Below are 17,590 nucleotides of genomic sequence, written 5' to 3' on the forward strand. Positions count from 1 at the left end.
TCTTATGATCATTATAGAAGAAGCATAAAATTTCACTCGATTGTTTTCTCAATGCAAAAGAGAAAATGCAATTTTATGTACTATTATTCATCACATTCTTTTTATTTATTTATTTTTTGGTCAAACACATTCTTTTTATTGAAAAATTAACTTATCAGCATTTTTTCGGCTAATAAATTTGTAATTAACCAAATAAATGTAGACCCATATCTCAACTAACAGGATAAAATGAAAACTAAATAGAAAAGAAGAAAATCATAGGTTGAAACTGTTAGGAAAATCCGTAGTGATGTTTTGAAGATAACAAAATAATCAAAGGTAACTAATATGTTAAATGATTGAGTAAATCAGCCAAGAGATGCATCAGTCAATATGCAGATAGTGTTCTAACATCATTGTCTAAAGAGGAGCAGTGTTCTGTCAATGGTGAACAAGACATTGGGCATAGAGGTAACAAGCTCAAGGTACTTAAGTAAAAGGTGAACAAGCCTAGAACAGAGAGTTTGATAAAGCTTGAAAGGACCACAGAAAGGTGAACAGTTGGGGTAGAGTCATGGTTACTAATATGCTTGGAGGACCAGAAGATAGAACTTCAAGTGAAGTTGATATGAGAAATACTATTGCCAATATCAAAGGTATCCAGTGAAAGGTTGATGATAAAATGAGAAGTTCATGAAGACTTAGAGGTACCGGACATAATCATGGCCATGGACCGGTTTTGGCCCGGAACCGGCCCGGGTCAAACCCGAGACCGGCCCGTTGACCGGGCCCGTGGTTCGGAACTGGAATCGGCCCGGAACCGGCGGTTCCGAGCTCTGTTCCAAAAAAAAAAAAAAAAACCTTTTGCTGCACAGCACAGCAGCCCCACCCCCACGTTCCCACCCCCAGGGCCCCACCTCCAGTCCTCCTCCTCCAAATCTCTCCTTCCCCCCTCCGGGCCCTCTTTCTCCCTTGCGCCTCCTCCGCCTCTGGTCTTCCCCTTTTCTCCTCCACCCGCCCCCTTCTTCCCAGATCTGGCCCCCGCCGACGTCGCCCCTGCCCATGGCCGCAGCCGCCGACGCTGATGCCCCCTCCTCCTCCCCCCTCGCTACCCTACGCCTCCTTCCCTTTTCTCCTTCGCCTGCCCCCCGTCTCCCCAGATCTGACCCCCGCCGCCACCGCCGCCGCCCATGGCCGCAGCTGCCGACGCCGATGCCCCCTCCTCCTCCCCTCCCCACGACCCCGCCCAGCCCCCGGAGGAGGAGGACCCCCTGCTCCTCCTCCCCGTCCCCGTCCCCGGCCCCCTCCTTCTCCCTCTCGCCGCTGCCCCGGTCTCCCGCTTCATCTCCTCGCCGCCTTGAACCCCGCCTCCGCCACCGTGGCCAAGGCCGCGAAGCCTGAGCGACGACCGACGGAGGACCAGGTCTGCAATTTTTATTTTATAAATTATTTTATAAATTTTTAAATTACGAACCGGAACCAGCGGTTCCTGAACCGTGGCCATGTCTAACCAGACAAAGTGAACGGTTTATACAGTTTTGGATCACGGAGATATTGAGGAAGACCAATGGATGGCAATTCATAAGTTGAATAGAAGTGGGCAGCTTAGATATACTCACGAATTGCTTATAGAAGCGGCTGCTTATACCAACTACGAAGAGCAGGATTATAAATGTTTCTTTGATTTGGATAAAAGATCTAAATATTCGTTTGACCGTTATTTCATGTCTAAAGGAACATGACAACCAATCACAAGCTTGGAATTGCGAACTTATTTGCTCTAAGGATAATTCAATCAATTATCCATTGTATCGATGGACAATTATTATTTCCTAATATAAGCAACTCCATTCGCGGAAGCAACAACATTATTGGAAGATTTGATTGTATGGACAATCAGATATTCGGTGATTTCATTGCTTATCTTCAATGGCTAAATTGATCCAACGACTATTTTGGAGATTGAAGATTCTATAAGAAGATCAATCTATTTTGTAGAAGATAACGCCACGAAACAATGAAAGTTTTACATACTTACTCTTGTTGAGTTGTTAAGCGAGAATTCATTTATTAAGAGTGCTTATCACATATTGTAGTCTCTTTCGAAGTGTACACTATGCTTAGAATTATGTAATGTGATTTACCATTTTTCGGTAAAAGCAGCAAGAGATACGTTTGTATCTACTCAGAAATTATCAATGGAAAGAGTGGAGTTAGGCTTGGTTTAAGTCGAACTACTTTAAAAGATCTGCGTGCATAATCTTTTATTTATCTGCTTATTTCTCTCTAACTGTTTGATAGAAGTATTGCACTTGATATCATCATCTTATCCTTGCATATATTAAACAATTCCTGCATATATCAACTTGATTGTGTTTATGCAGCGAAAAATTATCAAGTTGTGTAAAATAACCTATTCACCTTCTCTAGATTGTATCTCTAGGCATAATAGCAACTAAATAACTAAAAGCTCATTGTAGATGTATATGCGATCATCCTGAGCCTTTTGCCGATTAATTTGTTATTTTTCTAATGAATAACAACACATAGAAAAGAAAAGAAAAGAAATTATAAATTCGAAACTGAAAAGTTACTAGTTAGGGCACGAATGATAATTATTATGTTTCCTTATTTTTTTATTTTTTTTGTTCTCCGGAACAGAAATCCGTTTGGTAAAATAATTTCATTTTTTTAATTTCTGGAATAAATTTTGGCTTAGAAATATATTTGGAACAGAAATGAGAAGTTAAAATCTTTTACTTTTTTATTTCTAAAACAGAAACAAAAATAACAAATCTCTTTTATTGATCACCCTTGCCACCCACTGCCGCCCACTCACCGCTAGCCGCCTGTCGCCACCACCGCCCGCCGCCCGTTTGCCGCCGCCGCCGCCGTTCACCAACCGTCCGTCGCCACCTGCTGTCGCTCGCCACTCGCCAGCCCGTTTGCCGCCACCCGCCGTTGCCACTCGTCGGTCGGCGGGAACATAAATTTTTTGTTGTTAGCAAACGAATTTCTATTCCGGAAACAAAAATTTTGTGTCATTATCAAATGCTACTTTTTGCTCATAAACTCGTTTAAGAAAGTGAAATAGAATTTTCCATTTCTAGCCATAAATAGGGCTAGGGAATATAAATGTTTTCATTCATGCCCTTAGTGTCAAATTTGAATTGGATCTGTTCACTCGAGACGGCAGAACGGATTGGAACTTGGGTAAACTAAAACATCAAAAATCTATTTTTACAATCATAAACAAGAAGCTCCATATTTTCGAAAAAATGTTCTTTTTTTTTTATTTCTTTGAAGCATCTTTTCTACAAGCTCAACGAGAGTCAAAATACTTCATCTATTGACTTAAAATTATTAATCAACACTACAATCCATAAATCATATAAAAACTTCTTGAGAATGCGAGGAGAAAATATATGCATCTATTTCGTAAAAAATAAATAATTTGAAAAATATTTTTAAAAAAAATAATCACTTATATCGTTTCTTCTTATACATCGTTTGTTTGTTTTTAGTTCGTGAATGGACATCATTATCAAATTTCCACCTTCGTGTTGTTCCGTTCCGACTACTTCAACTCTTCCAAGTGAACGATGTCGGAGAACCCGTTCGTCTGTCTCTTCCAAAATCTTGAGAAGATATCGAACTCCATCCAGACCCATCTCTCCACCTTCGTTGCTCGTCATGGTAACCCATCGCAGGCCGGTAACAGTGCCCTCTTCTCCGTCTCCAGCTCGCCCAAACCAAGCGCATCGAACGCAAATTTCCAAACTTTCGGGCCAGAAGCGGTTCTCAAGAAGGTGGGTACTTCGTTTTCCTTCCTCTCTTGCCGTCTCGAGTGAAAAGTTCCGAGTTTTGCGTGTTCCTAACATACGATGGTGCGCATGCTCGGTCGGTGTTTGTTGGTATTCCCAAGTGAATGGCTGTCACCTTTCGGTGGGAGCAAGTGGGAGCTTTTTTGAAACCCATAATTGCAATGGCGATGTTTCATGGGGGGAATGAAAGGAGACGTGCTTTGAACATATGGTGGGTTGGTGGTTTGACTTCTCCCTTGGACACTTGAAATGACAATGTTGGAGGACCGCAGTCATGAGATGCAAGATGGTGAAGCTCATGTGTGTGATTTTTTCCCTGCCATTTTGTTGGTTTATTTCTGAATTCATCGCTTGGTCTTCTCGAGCCAATATTGACTGCTTCTTTCTGGAAAATTGAAGGGACCTTTATCGTGAATTATACTTCTGATATTCTTTGGTGAAACTAATTTTTAGTCAGATAGAGATTTATAGGTTTGTTTAGCATATCTTATTGGAATGGAGTGAAATTGATTCAAAATTGCCAGAGTTTCACTGGAAACAGGTATATTTGCTGAGGAATCTCGCAATGTTAGCATTTAGCAGTAGTCACCCCAGGTCATTCGGCCAATTCTTCTAATGGGTGGTTGCTTTCAGATCGCACGTTTTAGATCTTAGAACTGCTTCATAAGAGTCTTCCTTAGCCCTATCCTGAAGTTTCAATTCACTTCCTTTATAATTTTGCTAATTGTTAGTTCTAATTGAGAAAATGAGATTTTTCTGCCAGTGAAGGCTTAGAGAAGAAATGAAAAATGGTACGTGGGAAGTTACACTGGGACTGATATTTCTCATTGTTGTGACTTGTGCTTTTAGCTTTTCTAACTAGTGTTCCCATCAAACTCTAACTAAATGTTTTTTTCAGGTACAAACTGCTGCACCTGTAACAAAAGGAGAACTCGGGAGGGCCACCTGGACTTTTCTCCACACTCTAGCTGCTCAGGTCTTCTTAGTAAATAAAGCCTGGCTTTTTACTTTCCTTTTCAAGTTCCATTTACGAAGTTATGCCCAAATATATCAGTATACTCCTAAATTATTTGCACTTCTGCTGAGTTCTTGTGAAAAACCTTTGTTAACAATTTAGGTTGTATAACAGTGTTCTCTTTCCACATCTTTCTTAGAAATAAAGAATCGTTCTAAAGTGAAAGAACTTTTAGTGGGATTTTTATCTATCAGTTCCCTGTGAGAGGTTTCTCCATACTTTTATCATTTCTTGAAACAGCTACATTCAATCATTCAAGAGCTTCTTGTTTGCATTAATGATCGTTCTATATTTCGGACAGAAATTTCAGCACTCATCAGGAAGCACAAATAATGATTACTTAATAAATGGTTGTATTATTTCAATATTTTCAATTGCCAAGTTAGTATAGCCTGATGAAAGTCCTTACTTAGAGGAAATTCTTTGCATCTGTCTCCTATTTGTCTCCATGGTGTCCGTCCAGTTGTAGGGAGAATGTTGCCTATTAATGAAATAAATTTGAAGAAATGAAGAGAAACTTTCATGCACCACACGGTTGTTGGAGGACTAATATCCATGGAGCAAAAATGAGATCTCATCATCGTGTTCTTGTTTTATGCTCCTAAGTCAATGTGCTTTAAGGCACCAATTAATTTCCTGAGAAAATTTGTTTCCACCTCACTTTCATCCCCTTATCTTCATATCTATAGTCTTGAAAGCAAAAGAATAGCATTTGCAGCTTAAATTATGGAAACATTTCTCTTTTGCTGCTGTCTTGCTTTTAGGCAGTTGGTCCAGCTATCAGTTTGTGTGCAGAAGTAGCTAATTGAAACTTATTGGATTGTTTTTCTGTCTCTAGCTACTTAGATTGGTGCTTAAACTGTCATAATGCAGCTGCAGTTGTTTTCCTTGACTCAAGCCGAAGATACAATGCCACTTCTTATTATTGAAATGCCTTTTACTTTACAAAGACTGGCCTTTTCATTTTACATTTTGCGTCTTTCAGTATCCTGACAAACCGACAAGGCAACAGAAGAAAGATGTGAAAGAATTGGTATGATGATTCATATGCTTCCATAAACATTCATCTGGTACACCATTTTGTTATTTCCCATGCAAGTGAGTATTTCATTAAAAAGCGAGAAAATAAGATATATTAGCTGCACTAGAGAAAAGCAAGAGTCACTCAGTTGACTATTGCACTTCTTTCTTAATTCTAGTCTTGGTTTGACTGTAACTAGCATTTTTTAATCTAGTTCCATTCTTTCCAGAGATTTGGCATTCACTTTTACGGAAGCTTTATAAGTTACTTTAGAGGAGCCCTGCACAAGAGCTCATAGACTTGAGATGTTAAAAGGGTATTCATGGGAATAGTTGACATGCACGTCACTTGAGGAAAGTGATGATATAATGCTATCCCAACTCATTGCTTCTCATTTTCTGGTTTCTATAGATGGCTATATTGTCTCGAATGTACCCTTGCCAGGAATGTGCAGACCACTTTAAAGACATACTGAGGTCTCTCTCTCTCCCCCCCCAAAAAAAAAAAGCAGTGAATCCCTTGTTTTACATGGATGCGTGCACTCTTCAAGGGCCTAGATTGGCTTTGCTATTGCTCTCAACAAGTATAATCAGCTGTGGAGTGGCATATGAATTTAAATTGGCTAGTTACTAGCTTGAAGTTTATTTAACAACTAGGAGCTCATGATTACCTCATCAGTCACCAGCTGAACTTTCAAGGAGTTCTTGAAGAAACTAATCCCGGTGAAAAGCAAAAATGCGAATCTGATCCTAGTACAATCACTTCCACGAGTGCAAATATTAGACTACTGGAACACAATGAACATCAGAGCGAAAATTAGTGCTCCCTGGAATATGATATTGGAGAAATCTGAGGCATTTTGAACTTTGGAGTATTTGTAAGATCTGAATGCCATGGTGGTTTTCCTTATAGAAGTTTACTGCAATTGGTAGGTAATTGCTCAAATGAAAACATGTTGGTATTCCATAATTGAGCTCAATGTTAAGATGCTGTATTACATTTGATGCAGCTTTTGAAGTGCGAACTCGGTAAGAATTAGTTTAGTTTGCCTGAGAGTCTTCCTGCTAGCTGAATTTGGTTTTCAACTAAAGCATGTATAAGGATGGAAAGAGTTGATAGACAGTGCTAATTGTTTTTTCAAAGGGCAGATGTTGCGGTGGTTTTTATCTGATGTTTAGGATGGAGCCACTTTCTGCATTAGGTTATCGGTTGCTTTCTGCTATTTTCTCATGGACCTTTTCTTTCTTTCTTTGAACCTTAGCAGGGCAAATCCCGTACAGGCAGGATCTCATACTGAGTTCTCCCAGTGGCTATGCCATGTGCATAATGTAGTCAACAGAAGGTAGCTTTCATGTTTGTTGAACTTGTTTTTTCGTTTCAGCATTCATTATGATCAAGAACGGACAATCTGTATATAAAATATCTAAACATTCTTGAAACCAGAGGATGCTTTCGCTAGAGAATGCCACCTAATAGATCAATCATTCAATTTTGGCCTGTCCCTATCCCTTTCGATATCTTGGCCTATCGTTAAATGTTGTCAGTGGCAATTCCTTGTTTTCTTATTGAGATCATCGAGACAAAACCTAGCGTTACACAAGACAATTGGGCGCATATATCCTTTTAATTTCGGTGGAATGGGGTGCGTGCCTGTTATTTGAATGAAAATATTAGGGTTGCTGTTGGAATGATTGGAAAAAGCATCTACTACAATTGCTTGAAAACTGATATGTATGGATGCAATCTCCGACAAGTGGTCCAGGCATGTATGATGTATGTCTTCAACACGAAGTTATAACTACTAAATATTGCTTTGACTGGAAAAAGAATCATGATGAATCACCCGAAAAAGGAGGAATTAGAGGTACGAGATGTTGACTTTACCATTCTCTTATCGTGTAATGTCTCTAAATTGAGAGGATTCATATCAAAATATCTAATCAAACAGAAGTTAATAGGCTTTGCCTGGTAAAGTCTAGTAGTTATACCATGAATTCTTCGAGTTAGAAGATTAAAGTATGAACGTTCACGGACGTATTTCGTTAATCTCAACCTTGGTCCATTAAGCTCAAAAGGAAGCCAAGATTCATTCTTCGACATTTTGTGTGCAGAACTGTTTGCTGGATTTAACAAGTTCCATTTAGTCATTTTATTTTGATTTGTTGGTGATCGAACAGCCTAGGCAAGTCGGTATTCCCTTGTGAGCGAGTCGATGCAAGGTGGGGCAAGCTTGAGTGCGAGCTGCGTGCATGTGATCTGCAAGGAACTTTGACAAAGTTTTGGGACTAAGTTGTTACGGTGGTTGACCTTACCATTTATAGAGCAAAGGAAATCTGCTGTCAATTTTGTGTATGTGTACTAGAATGTGATGATAACTCCTGATATAGATTTTTATTATACTTCGCATTCCATTTCAGTTTATGCCGCGCAGCATCAGGCGTATACATACAATATGTTCATCCCTACAATGATGCCATAATGTATGTCAAATTTACAAGATAAACATGGATGTTTTATTTAGCATGTAAAAGAAATACGTATAAATGCTTCCAGATTCCGAAATTTTTTGGCCATTGGGCAATTGATGTTTTCTTTCTTCTCTCTTTTTGGCCTTGAATGTACTTTTCGTTTGTAGTTGATCATTCTGTAGCTTTTGGCTTCTCTCATATCCAGAAAGATGATATCACATGCTCGTCTGTTTCTGCCAATACTTTGTCCAATTTCAAGTCAGCGATTCTACATAAGGAATTATGGATTCTTCACTGGAACAAGTGAATCTTGATCCAAGATACAAGAAACTGCATTCGCAAGCTCTAGAATGGTCAAACGCAAAAACTATCGGAGAAATGTCTTCTTTCCCTAACATGATGGCAAATCACCTATCTTGGATTCTTACATTTGTCTCAAGCCCCCTTAATGGGCAAAGCTGAATGCAATACTTGGTCAAAATCAATTGCCTGCTGAGGAAGCTGCAACATTCTGGAGTTCAACATTCCGAATTGGCGGGGGCTCTCCAAATTTCAAGATATACGCGGTTTCATAAACAGGCCGCAGCTGCGGAAGCACTTGTGCGTCTATATACGAATCGCAGGAGAAACACCACACCGACAGATCACTGATTCCAGATAAAGAGTCAGTAATAGGAGCATGATAAAGAAACAGAATGTCAAAATGAAATTTAGAGAACACCTGAAGCTGAGCGCGAGGCAGTCGCTTGTTTGCTGATAATGCTGGAGCATATGCTTGTTCACGAATCGGCTGCAGAGCACGTCCTTGCAACACAGACATAACCAGTTCTCACTCGGGTGATGACACCTAGGAAAGTAAAGGAAGATGAAATATTACATTTTTCTATTTCAGCATCACTAAGTTCAACTTTCGTACACAATACTAACAGTAAATTTCGTCTGCAGTCAAGAAACTTTAGCGAATTTTTCAAACAGGTTATCCAATTTTGATTCCAATCACCTACTGCCATACACTTTCATCTCTTTGAAATTACAGTTAAATCAGAATCTGGCCCAATCTTTTTAGCGGATTGATGACATGACGAACACACGACTAATGTTTCGATGAGAAGTCATTACCATGTGGCCGCCACATCAGCATTTTGCTGGAAAATTAGCGAGATTTCAGTCAAAGTGCACTAATAGGAAACAAAAATCAGAATCTAATGCATTGGATGATTAAAATCAAAGTTGAGTGACCTAATTATAAGATCTAATAAGTTCAAGTTCAATGACCATAGACAAAATTTACCCCCACTCTGAACTCTAACGTGCTGGTTAAAGGGAAGATAACATTATATGGCCTCAATCAAGCACTAGGTGTGTCCAGCAAGGATCATGTATGACGCTGTTACGAAAGGACAAACAACTCTTTAACCAAGAGGTTTTCGGACGAGTAGAGAACAACAATTCTACATACAGCATAGAATACAGGGTGTGGAGGTTAAAAAAGATCGAATGTCACAAAGAAATGATCATTGCAAATCTCTACTAGTACAGCTGTGGGAACATAGCGGTAAAGTCAATGACACATTATACAAACTACACATACTAGGCTGTGAGCTCACGTCAGTCGCCAACTGATGACAAAGAATCTTAGAGGAGACCTCATGCGTTGGCTTCCCAACTCTGAGTTGTACATTGGTTGACGTGAACTGTACTGATCCTATGAAATGAGAAATAAAATGAAATAGTGAAAAGAATACTAGGCTGACTCATAATAATAGTGGACCTTGGCTCTCTTAAACGTCAGAGCCTACCAGCAATGATCTTGGTTTCCTCCACATCATATTAGTTAAAACTATTGAAATTTTACTCCTATCTAGCATGGTAAACTATGACTCAACTACCTAGTTACATGTGAAGTTGTGAACCAAGAGGTTAAAAATTTATGACCAAGTCCAGCAACTGAAATGGATCTAGTGCTTGCCAAGAACATTAATATCACAGGCTCTGATCACTGTTCTAAAAGATCCTATCCGTCCTGTGGAGGTTTCATGAAGGTTCTGCAGCACTGTGGGTCCTCTGATTTTAAGAACTTGCATTTTTGGAGTAAATTCTGAAGACACAGATAAGTCACATTAGAGCTGGACAAGCAATCCCAATTTATAGCTCTGGAAAAGGGGCTCCCATAAAAGGGCTTCCTCTCAGCCAAATTAAATGTAGTACTTAAAGGTGATCACACTCTTTAGATTGAGTCTATAGAATGCAGCCCTTTAGAGCGAAACTCAGGGTTCGGTACAGCTCACTTTGGATTCGTATGCTGTTTAAAGCATGCCTTATCTGTCAGTGCAACTTGATTCCCCACCTAAGATGCTAAAAGCTCCTTTCATCTTTAGCAAATTAACAAGCATGAAAATGGGGTGCTAAGCCACACGCTACCATTGAGTCTACTTGAACCTCTTAAAACAATGACAAGAAATCGGAGGCAATGGAAGCTCTAGCTAGAAGACTATAGTAAGAGGTTTTCATCACTACATAAAACCCTGTTCTCTACTACTTCGCCCAATTAGGTCATGTGCACCCCAGTTGAAAGAAACAGGAAGAAAATCTTCCTTCTTGCGAGTACTTGAACGCAGAGAATTTACAGTACTTTCTCCTTCAGTTTGGCTGAAACTAGACACACACATCTAACATTCTTCCTCCTGCCAAAGGGGTTCATCAATTTCTCCCAATTGAGCTAATTCCAGCCAACACAAGAATCAATTTCACCTAAATCTTAGCTGCCAACAACCGATCTGATCTTGACCACCTTTTTTGCATTTGGAATTAAATGCCAGCAAACAACCAACAACATGGAGCACCATGCGAAACCGAACCCACCCGCCATTCGAAAGGGGCGAACAAATCCATACACCAGTGCATCAATCAAAGCAAGTAAGCGACAGCACAATTTGGACGATCAAACGGGGGTGTTCGATCAAGATCGCAGACCGACCTGTTGCAGGGTGTGTCGGGGGTCGGAATGTGAAGGAGATCAGAGGACAGAGAGGCCAAGTGATCACACCACGTCCGAGCTTCAACCCACCCCGACTCGGCTCCATACAGCAACTCATCCTCGCCGAAGCCTTCTTCGGGTGGGCGTTCCTAAGAGAAACGAGTTGAAATTGGAATCAAGATCATGATCATGATCTGATGCTAAAAAGGACGCACAAGAAAACCCCTCTAGGATTCAGGGTTTAGAGAGAGAGGGGGAGAGAAGGCAGCAAAGTGAAAACTTGGTAAAGGAATTGTAATGGGTCGAGCGCGAGTTACCCAAGCAGCGAAAGAAGACGAAGAGGGAGCTTTGTCCGCCATTTGTGACTGGCTATGTAGCTCTGCAAAGTCGAGTGTGTTTTGTCTCCAAGCCCTCGTTCTTTTCAAGGAGGGGTGATTGGTATTAGGATAGATAAATTCTAGATGTGAAACTTACTCTTTTTGTACGGATTCTCAGTTTTTTGGAAATGGAAACTTATTCTGTTTGCCCGGAACCGAAGTCTATCCGAGAATCTATCCTCTTTTTTTTTTGTTTCCTTTTATTGGTTTCATATTTTATAGCAAAATAATATGAGTAACAAAACGGTTCAAGATAAAATATGAAGGAAGATGAGCGAGCAAAGGCGAGTCAAGAATGAGTGACGGTTGTGAGACTCGAACGAGGGAGGGAGACCCGCAAGCGAGCAAGTGTCACGGAGCGATTCTCCCGTACCCTTGTGAGTTGAAGAGTGGAGTTTTGTGGCATCGAGATGAATAGTGAGTAATGTAGAAGGGCGATACAACTGATTTGTAAAAGTGGCATTGTAACAGTCTGAATTTTCGATCCTTTTCCCGGGATTTAGGAAATGAATTTGACCAATGCACTATAGTGAGATCTCACCCGGGACCCGCGCATTCTCGGGATGCTAACCTTAGGGGTAAGGCTATTAAGGGATTGAGTTCGCACGACCAAAGAACTCGACCTAGGTTTGATCTTCGACCATATGGATTGACGAGGGAATGTTTTGAGCCAACCGAGACCGGTCTATTTGATTAATCGTGTCCGAAGGGCACTAGTGACAGACTCTCGCAATTATATGACAATCGAGGTCGTCTTGGGAAGAGTAAACTTAAACGTGATTTGACTTAGTGTCGGTCACGGGTCGAGAGCGCGTAATTCCAGGGAGCCACCCGTTAGCCAGAGATAAGCTAAAGTCGCGATTGTTCGATTTTAATTATTTCTTGGAATTCGGGCCCGGGAATCGAGAATTTTGAAAGTGACAATTTTGGACGGCCGATGACGTTTTTGGCTTGGCCAACCTTGGGGCCACCCATTTCTGTAAAAAAATGGATTTCGGTCCGGGACCCGGAAAATGACGATTTTGCCCCTCTGGTCACCGATGGCGATTCTGAAGTCGTTTGAGGTTATTTTTCGCGGCCAAGGTCATTTTGGGGTGGCCACGCACATTCAGAGTGGTTTTGGCCAAAAATTGGAATTTCGACAAAAATTGGAAAAATAATATTATTTTATTCCCGAAACTTTGCAATCGATTTTCGGGGGCTTAAAAAGTGAATTTCGCGATTCCGGCGCCATATTAGGTTGGCCACGCATATATGGAAAGCGTATGTGCGAAAATTGGAATTTCGCCCCGGGACCGGAAAAATGACCATTTTGCCCCTGAGCCCGTTTCAGTTCCGAATTTTGGGAAATTATTTGGGATTATTATTATTGATTTTTTCAGCTGCATTATTGGGCCTTGGACAATTTTGCCCCTCAATTATTGGATTAGGTTGAATCTAGGCCGTCGGATCAAGGGCAAAACGGGAAATCGCGTAGGATCGCGACACGTGGCACCCCACCAGCCCACTTTTTTGACCAATATTGACTCTCTCTCTCTCCTCCCTCTTCTGGCCAGAACCCCCCCTTCCACGATCACTCTCTCTCTCTCTCTCTCTCTCTCTCTCTCTCTCTCTCTCTCTCTCTCTCTCTCTCATTCTCTTCATTTTTTGTTTCCTCTCATCACCGTTGCTGCTGCGGCTGCTGCTGTTCCGCCGTTTCAGCCATCGTTCCAGCCCCGTTCTGTCTCATTTTTTAGGTAAGTGACCTCCCCAAATGTCTCTTAGGACCTCGGGTATTGTGAGGCTTGTTTAGGGCTCGGTTTAGGGTGAGTTTAGTGGCTGGTTTGCTCGGTGGTGTGTGTTGGCTGATTCCAGTTAGGTTGCTGCTGCGTCGCTGGTTTTTGTTATTTTTACTGTGACTTATGTGGCCCGAATTTGAGGAAGGTTTCTTCATAAAAGTTGTTCTCAGAATCTTGAAGTATAACATATTTTAATTTGGGAATTTTTGGAAATCATTTGATGCCATTCAGAAGTCCATCTTTGGACCGAAATAAAACTGCCCGATTTACTGTTCACCCGACCTTCGGGTCTGTTCGAATTTTTATAAATTTTTCCAAGCCTATTTTCAAAATACTTCCTTCACAAAAAAATTTGGGGACATTTGTGGGTATAACATATAAAAATTTCAAGGTTTTCCAAAATGATTTGGATACCGAATGAGTTGTGTTTTGATGGCCTGAGGGGCTGTCCGAGTGAATTGGATTTTGTCCGATTTTGAGTGTTAAAACGAGGTGTTTACGGTTAGAACTGGGTTTTGAGTTCTTCACAGAAAATGTTCATTGAGATGTTTTGTACAACATATCCAAATTTCAGAATTTTTGGAGTTTTTTTACTATTTATTTCAAATGGATTTCTGTCACTGCGCAACTGCCCAGTTCGGACCCGATTTTATATATTCTCGGTTTTTCTCTCTCTCGAGAATTATTCGGTGCTATCGTGGCATTTTGACGGGTAGTTTGATGCTTGAATGAGCTCGTATGTGTAATTGTGTGGCTGTGATGTTGTGGATTTGTCGTGGCTGAATTGTGTGATCAATTGGTAGTATTATGGCTTGATTGGGTTTAATTGAAGGATAGTTCGATTCGTGATTGTTGGCTGATTTGGATTCTGTTGGGGGCTGTGTATGTGTGGCCGTGTGTGCCATGTGGATGGCCGTGTGTGCTGAGTATGTGTGGTTGTGAGATATGGTGGTGGTGTGATCGTGCATTGGGTTCGCGTGTGATATGTGTATGGTCGTGTGGTGTGCTTATGTGGTGAGAATGTATATTTGCGAAGTGTATGTGTATTTGTGGAATGTGTGTGAGGTGTGCGTGTTTGGCGGTGTGTAGGTGTGGCCGTGTGACAGATGTGGTATGAGTGGAACGAAGGTACGGGAATGTAGGATTGATTTGAAAAGTGAGACCCTGAGGCGTGTTCGTTTACGCAGGGTAAGGATCCGTCCTGAGGCGTGTACGTTTACGCGGGGCGATGCCGTCCCTGACGAGGTGACGATGCCCGGCCTGACGAGGTATCGATGCCTGACGTGGTCAGAAGACCGTTGGCCTGATGCGTTTTACGCGGGCACGGTAGAAGGAAAGTGCGTGTAGGATTCCGTCCTGAGGCATGTTCGTTTACGCGGGACGATGCCGTCCCTGACGAGGTGACGATGCCCGACCCGACGGGGTGACGATGCCTGACGAGGTCAGAAGACCGTGGGCCTGATGCGTTTTACGCGGGCGCGGTAGTGGTGGAAGGGTTGAGAATGAGTGGATTTGGCAAGACGAGTAAAAGGATTGTGAAAGGTGACGTGTGGTGTGAGTTCGTGTTGAGTGTGTTTGTATCGCGTGGTGTGATACTCGATTATGGGGTAAAAAATGCTAGGCATGGTATGGGACGTGCCCGAGTGGGTTTTGCTCTATAATCAAGGCACGCGCGCGGCTGTGATGTATTTCTGTGGCATACTGGCTGTGTGGTTGACTAACGTGCAGGGACGTGCATGAGGAATTTCAGGTAGGGTCGCGCGTGATTGTTAGTTTGGTTGATAGATTATGTGTTATGCGTGTTTTCGTCTGGCGGTACGTGAGTGCCTACGTGGGGTTTGGGGTTGTACACTTATTGAGATTCGTCTCACGGTTGTATAACCGCCACTTTCAGACCCCCAGCCTTAGACCCGGGAAGTCTGCCTCCTCTTTTTGGAAGTTCGAAAAGCCACCCATGGTGCCGGTGGATTCGCAGGCGATGCCCAAGAGATTTCCGGAGGATTGAGCCAGATGAATTAGGGGCAGAATGGAGAAGGGCGATCCTTAGATTTTCCCTAGGGTTTTAGGGGTTGGGTAAATCGGGTTGACCCATAGGGAAGTTAAGTTAACCAGACATTGATCTTTTGTTAAAATGGTGGCGGAGTATGTTCGTCTGTATTTATGTCTGTAATATGATGTTTGATGTTTGGTGCTGTATGAAGATGTTGTTGTTTGTGTTGGGTCGGCGACGATCCTGGGACGTTGCATCATTTCGACCGGAGCAGGGGATGTCGCGAGCTCGTAGGGGTTCGGGGCGTGACAGGCATTATGGTGTTTGTGTTAGGAGTTTTAGGATAAAACGGTTGTAACTCTGAGGAGTTTTAAAGACGAGATTGGTCTCTCGTGCACAAACTGGTCGGGAGCTGATGCCGCTATTCTAAAACCAATTGTTGTACCAAATTGTTTTATATGTTTTTGCTCAAGTGGCTGGATGCCCATGTTAAATTGGGCATGGTATGATCTGATGCAATTTATCATACTGTTGTTAGGAACAACCTTTAGAATGAAAGTCGGCCTAGTGTTCTTAGCTCACAAGGCGCCGCGCAAGCTATTTCGTGGTCAAAAAACCATCAGCTCATGAGAAATGGTATTAGAGTAGGATCCCTCCAGTGAGTGAGTGATTCAGGAAAAGCCTATGGTCTACCTAATCCTATGAGGGCAAGGAGTGATTGTTGGGGCTAAAAGGGCTTAGATAAGGTGCGGCTCTCGTCAATCTTCTAGAATATTAATGGAAGAGGACATGAATAAATCGAATTGCTCACCAAATAGGGAAAACATTCTTAAGGGTGAATCTCATGAGGAGGTCCACTACCACGTTTCCAACAAAGAGAGAAACCTTCAGGCAATTTAAGATAAGATCCACTTTGAGAACTCTTTCGAGAAGACAATCCACTTTAGACTCTTATTTAAAATTTTCCCATTTGCGACTTATTTAGTAATGCAACTTTTACATGTACCTTTCTTTTTCTTACGGTAAATGACCAAAGAGAGAATTAAGGCGTACCCTTGAAAATTGGATGTTGAAATCGAGGCCCCGAAAATGGCCCTTCTAATACCAAAGGAATCATTACCACAGACTATAAGGGGGAGGCACTTATCGAATCATAAAAACCCAGTTTCTGGCCTCGTGATTGGAATTAAGTAGCAAATTCAAAAATTATTTTTTTGGTTTTCATATATACCCTAACGGATATACTTATCGATATGGACATCTTATAATCATTTTAAGCTCAAGGTTGAGTTTTACTTGAGTTGATAATTTCTTTTAAAAGTTGGTAAATTTAAAAAGTTAATAGGCAAATAAATATGGTGACTCAATAGAATAGCTAATAAATAAAAAACAAATAAGTGTCGGTAATTCAACTGAAAGTCAGTAATCTAAAATTAATTGGTAATTCAAATGTAGAAAAGCTTAGAAGTAAAGCAAATAAATATCAATGCTTTCATATAATAGTGAATAAATTTAAGCCGTTGGTAAGAAAGGTAAATAAAAGTAGATTTTTTTGGTACTTTAAATAATAGTAGAAAACTAATAAGAGACTTTTATTCTGAGATAAAAGAAATGTGTATTTTAGAAAACCAAATAAACATGGATAGCTGACTCAATTAGGAGTTGGTAACACAAAATTAGTTGATAACTTAATTGGACAAAATTGGTAATCAATTTATTTAAGGTCGGTAAATTCTAAAAAAAGTTGATAAATTTAAAAAATTGGCAAGCACGGCAAATTGAAGTAAAAACTCAATAAAAAAGTAATACAAAAAAAATGTCGATAAGCTATTCAAATGAGAGGTTGTAATTTAAAGCTAGTTGGTAACTTAATCGGAAAAAAGTAATAATTCACTCAAATAAAGGTTTGTAATTTTACATAATAGTTGGTTAAGAAATATAAATAAAAGTTTATAAAAGAAATGAGAATTTTTTTTTCGGAGATACAATAAATAAATAATTTTAGAAAAACCAACCCACCCATCAGTGGCCGCGTTGGTTTGCGCTCAATTCCTTTCACGAGAGGTCTTGAGTTCAAATTCGCCCATCGGTGATTTAAGTGGGGGGTCGTGGCGGTGGGATGCTGCGCTAGCCTCCCTCGAGGACTAGTCGGGCATCACCG

General features: G+C 41.0%; 2 protein-coding genes across 5 annotated transcripts; one reads left to right on the forward strand and one right to left on the reverse strand.

Annotated features, from left to right (window-relative positions):
* The first annotated feature begins 3,504 nt into the window (after positions 1 to 3,504).
* On the forward strand, positions 3,505 to 8,401 carry LOC115687735 (FAD-linked sulfhydryl oxidase ERV1). 4 transcript variants are annotated; one of them, XM_030613393.2, is made up of 6 exons: positions 3,505 to 3,788; positions 4,702 to 4,779; positions 5,804 to 5,851; positions 6,251 to 6,315; positions 7,101 to 7,181; positions 8,017 to 8,401. In XM_030613393.2, the coding sequence occupies exons 1-6, from the start codon at positions 3,582 to 3,584 to the stop codon at positions 8,126 to 8,128; spliced, it is 591 nt and encodes a 196-aa protein (XP_030469253.2). In that variant the 5' UTR covers positions 3,505 to 3,581; the 3' UTR covers positions 8,129 to 8,401. The 4 variants fall into 4 exon arrangements, with proteins under 4 accessions (XP_030469253.2, XP_030469254.2, XP_030469255.2 ...); XM_030613394.2 differs by having other exon boundaries at positions 7,104 to 7,181; XM_030613395.2 differs by lacking the exon at positions 5,804 to 5,851.
* A 172-nt stretch (positions 8,402 to 8,573) lies between these two features.
* LOC115687736 (uncharacterized) lies at positions 8,574 to 11,760 on the reverse strand. Its single transcript, XM_030613399.2, has 4 exons — positions 11,602 to 11,760; positions 11,285 to 11,433; positions 9,029 to 9,154; positions 8,574 to 8,954 (listed from the first exon to the last, which is right to left on the reverse strand). Exons 1-4 carry the CDS (start codon positions 11,641 to 11,643, stop codon positions 8,789 to 8,791), a joined length of 483 nt encoding a protein of 160 aa, XP_030469259.1. The 5' UTR covers positions 11,644 to 11,760; the 3' UTR covers positions 8,574 to 8,788.
* Positions 11,761 to 17,590: the final 5,830 nt, after the last annotated feature.

Source organism: Syzygium oleosum, unplaced genomic scaffold (assembly GCF_021117445.2).
Source record: "Syzygium oleosum isolate NSW1041296 unplaced genomic scaffold, Sole_v2.1 Sole_v2.55, whole genome shotgun sequence".
NCBI classification, from domain to species: domain Eukaryota; kingdom Viridiplantae; phylum Streptophyta; class Magnoliopsida; order Myrtales; family Myrtaceae; genus Syzygium; species Syzygium oleosum.

Bases quoted from the DNA above. Each gene is read 5' to 3' on its own strand.
- LOC115687735 (XM_030613393.2), top strand. From the start codon at position 3,582: ATGTCGGAGAACCCGTTCGTCTGTCTCTTCCAAAATCTTGAGAAGATA. The intron at 3,789-4,701 runs GTGGGTACTTCG...TGTTTTTTTCAG, and splicing joins CAGAAGCGGTTCTCAAGAAG to GTACAAACTGCTGCACCTGT. The intron at 6,316-7,100 runs GTCTCTCTCTCT...TTTGAACCTTAG, and splicing joins CACTTTAAAGACATACTGAG to CAGGGCAAATCCCGTACAGG.
- LOC115687736 (XM_030613399.2), bottom strand. From the start codon at position 11,643: ATGGCGGACAAAGCTCCCTCTTCGTCTTCTTTCGCTGCTTGG. The intron at 9,155-11,284 runs GTCGGTCTGCGA...TTACTTTCCTAG, and splicing joins CCCGACACACCCTGCAACAG to GTGTCATCACCCGAGTGAGA. The intron at 8,955-9,028 runs GTGTTCTCTAAA...ATCTGGAATCAG, and splicing joins TGCCTCGCGCTCAGCTTCAG to TGATCTGTCGGTGTGGTGTT.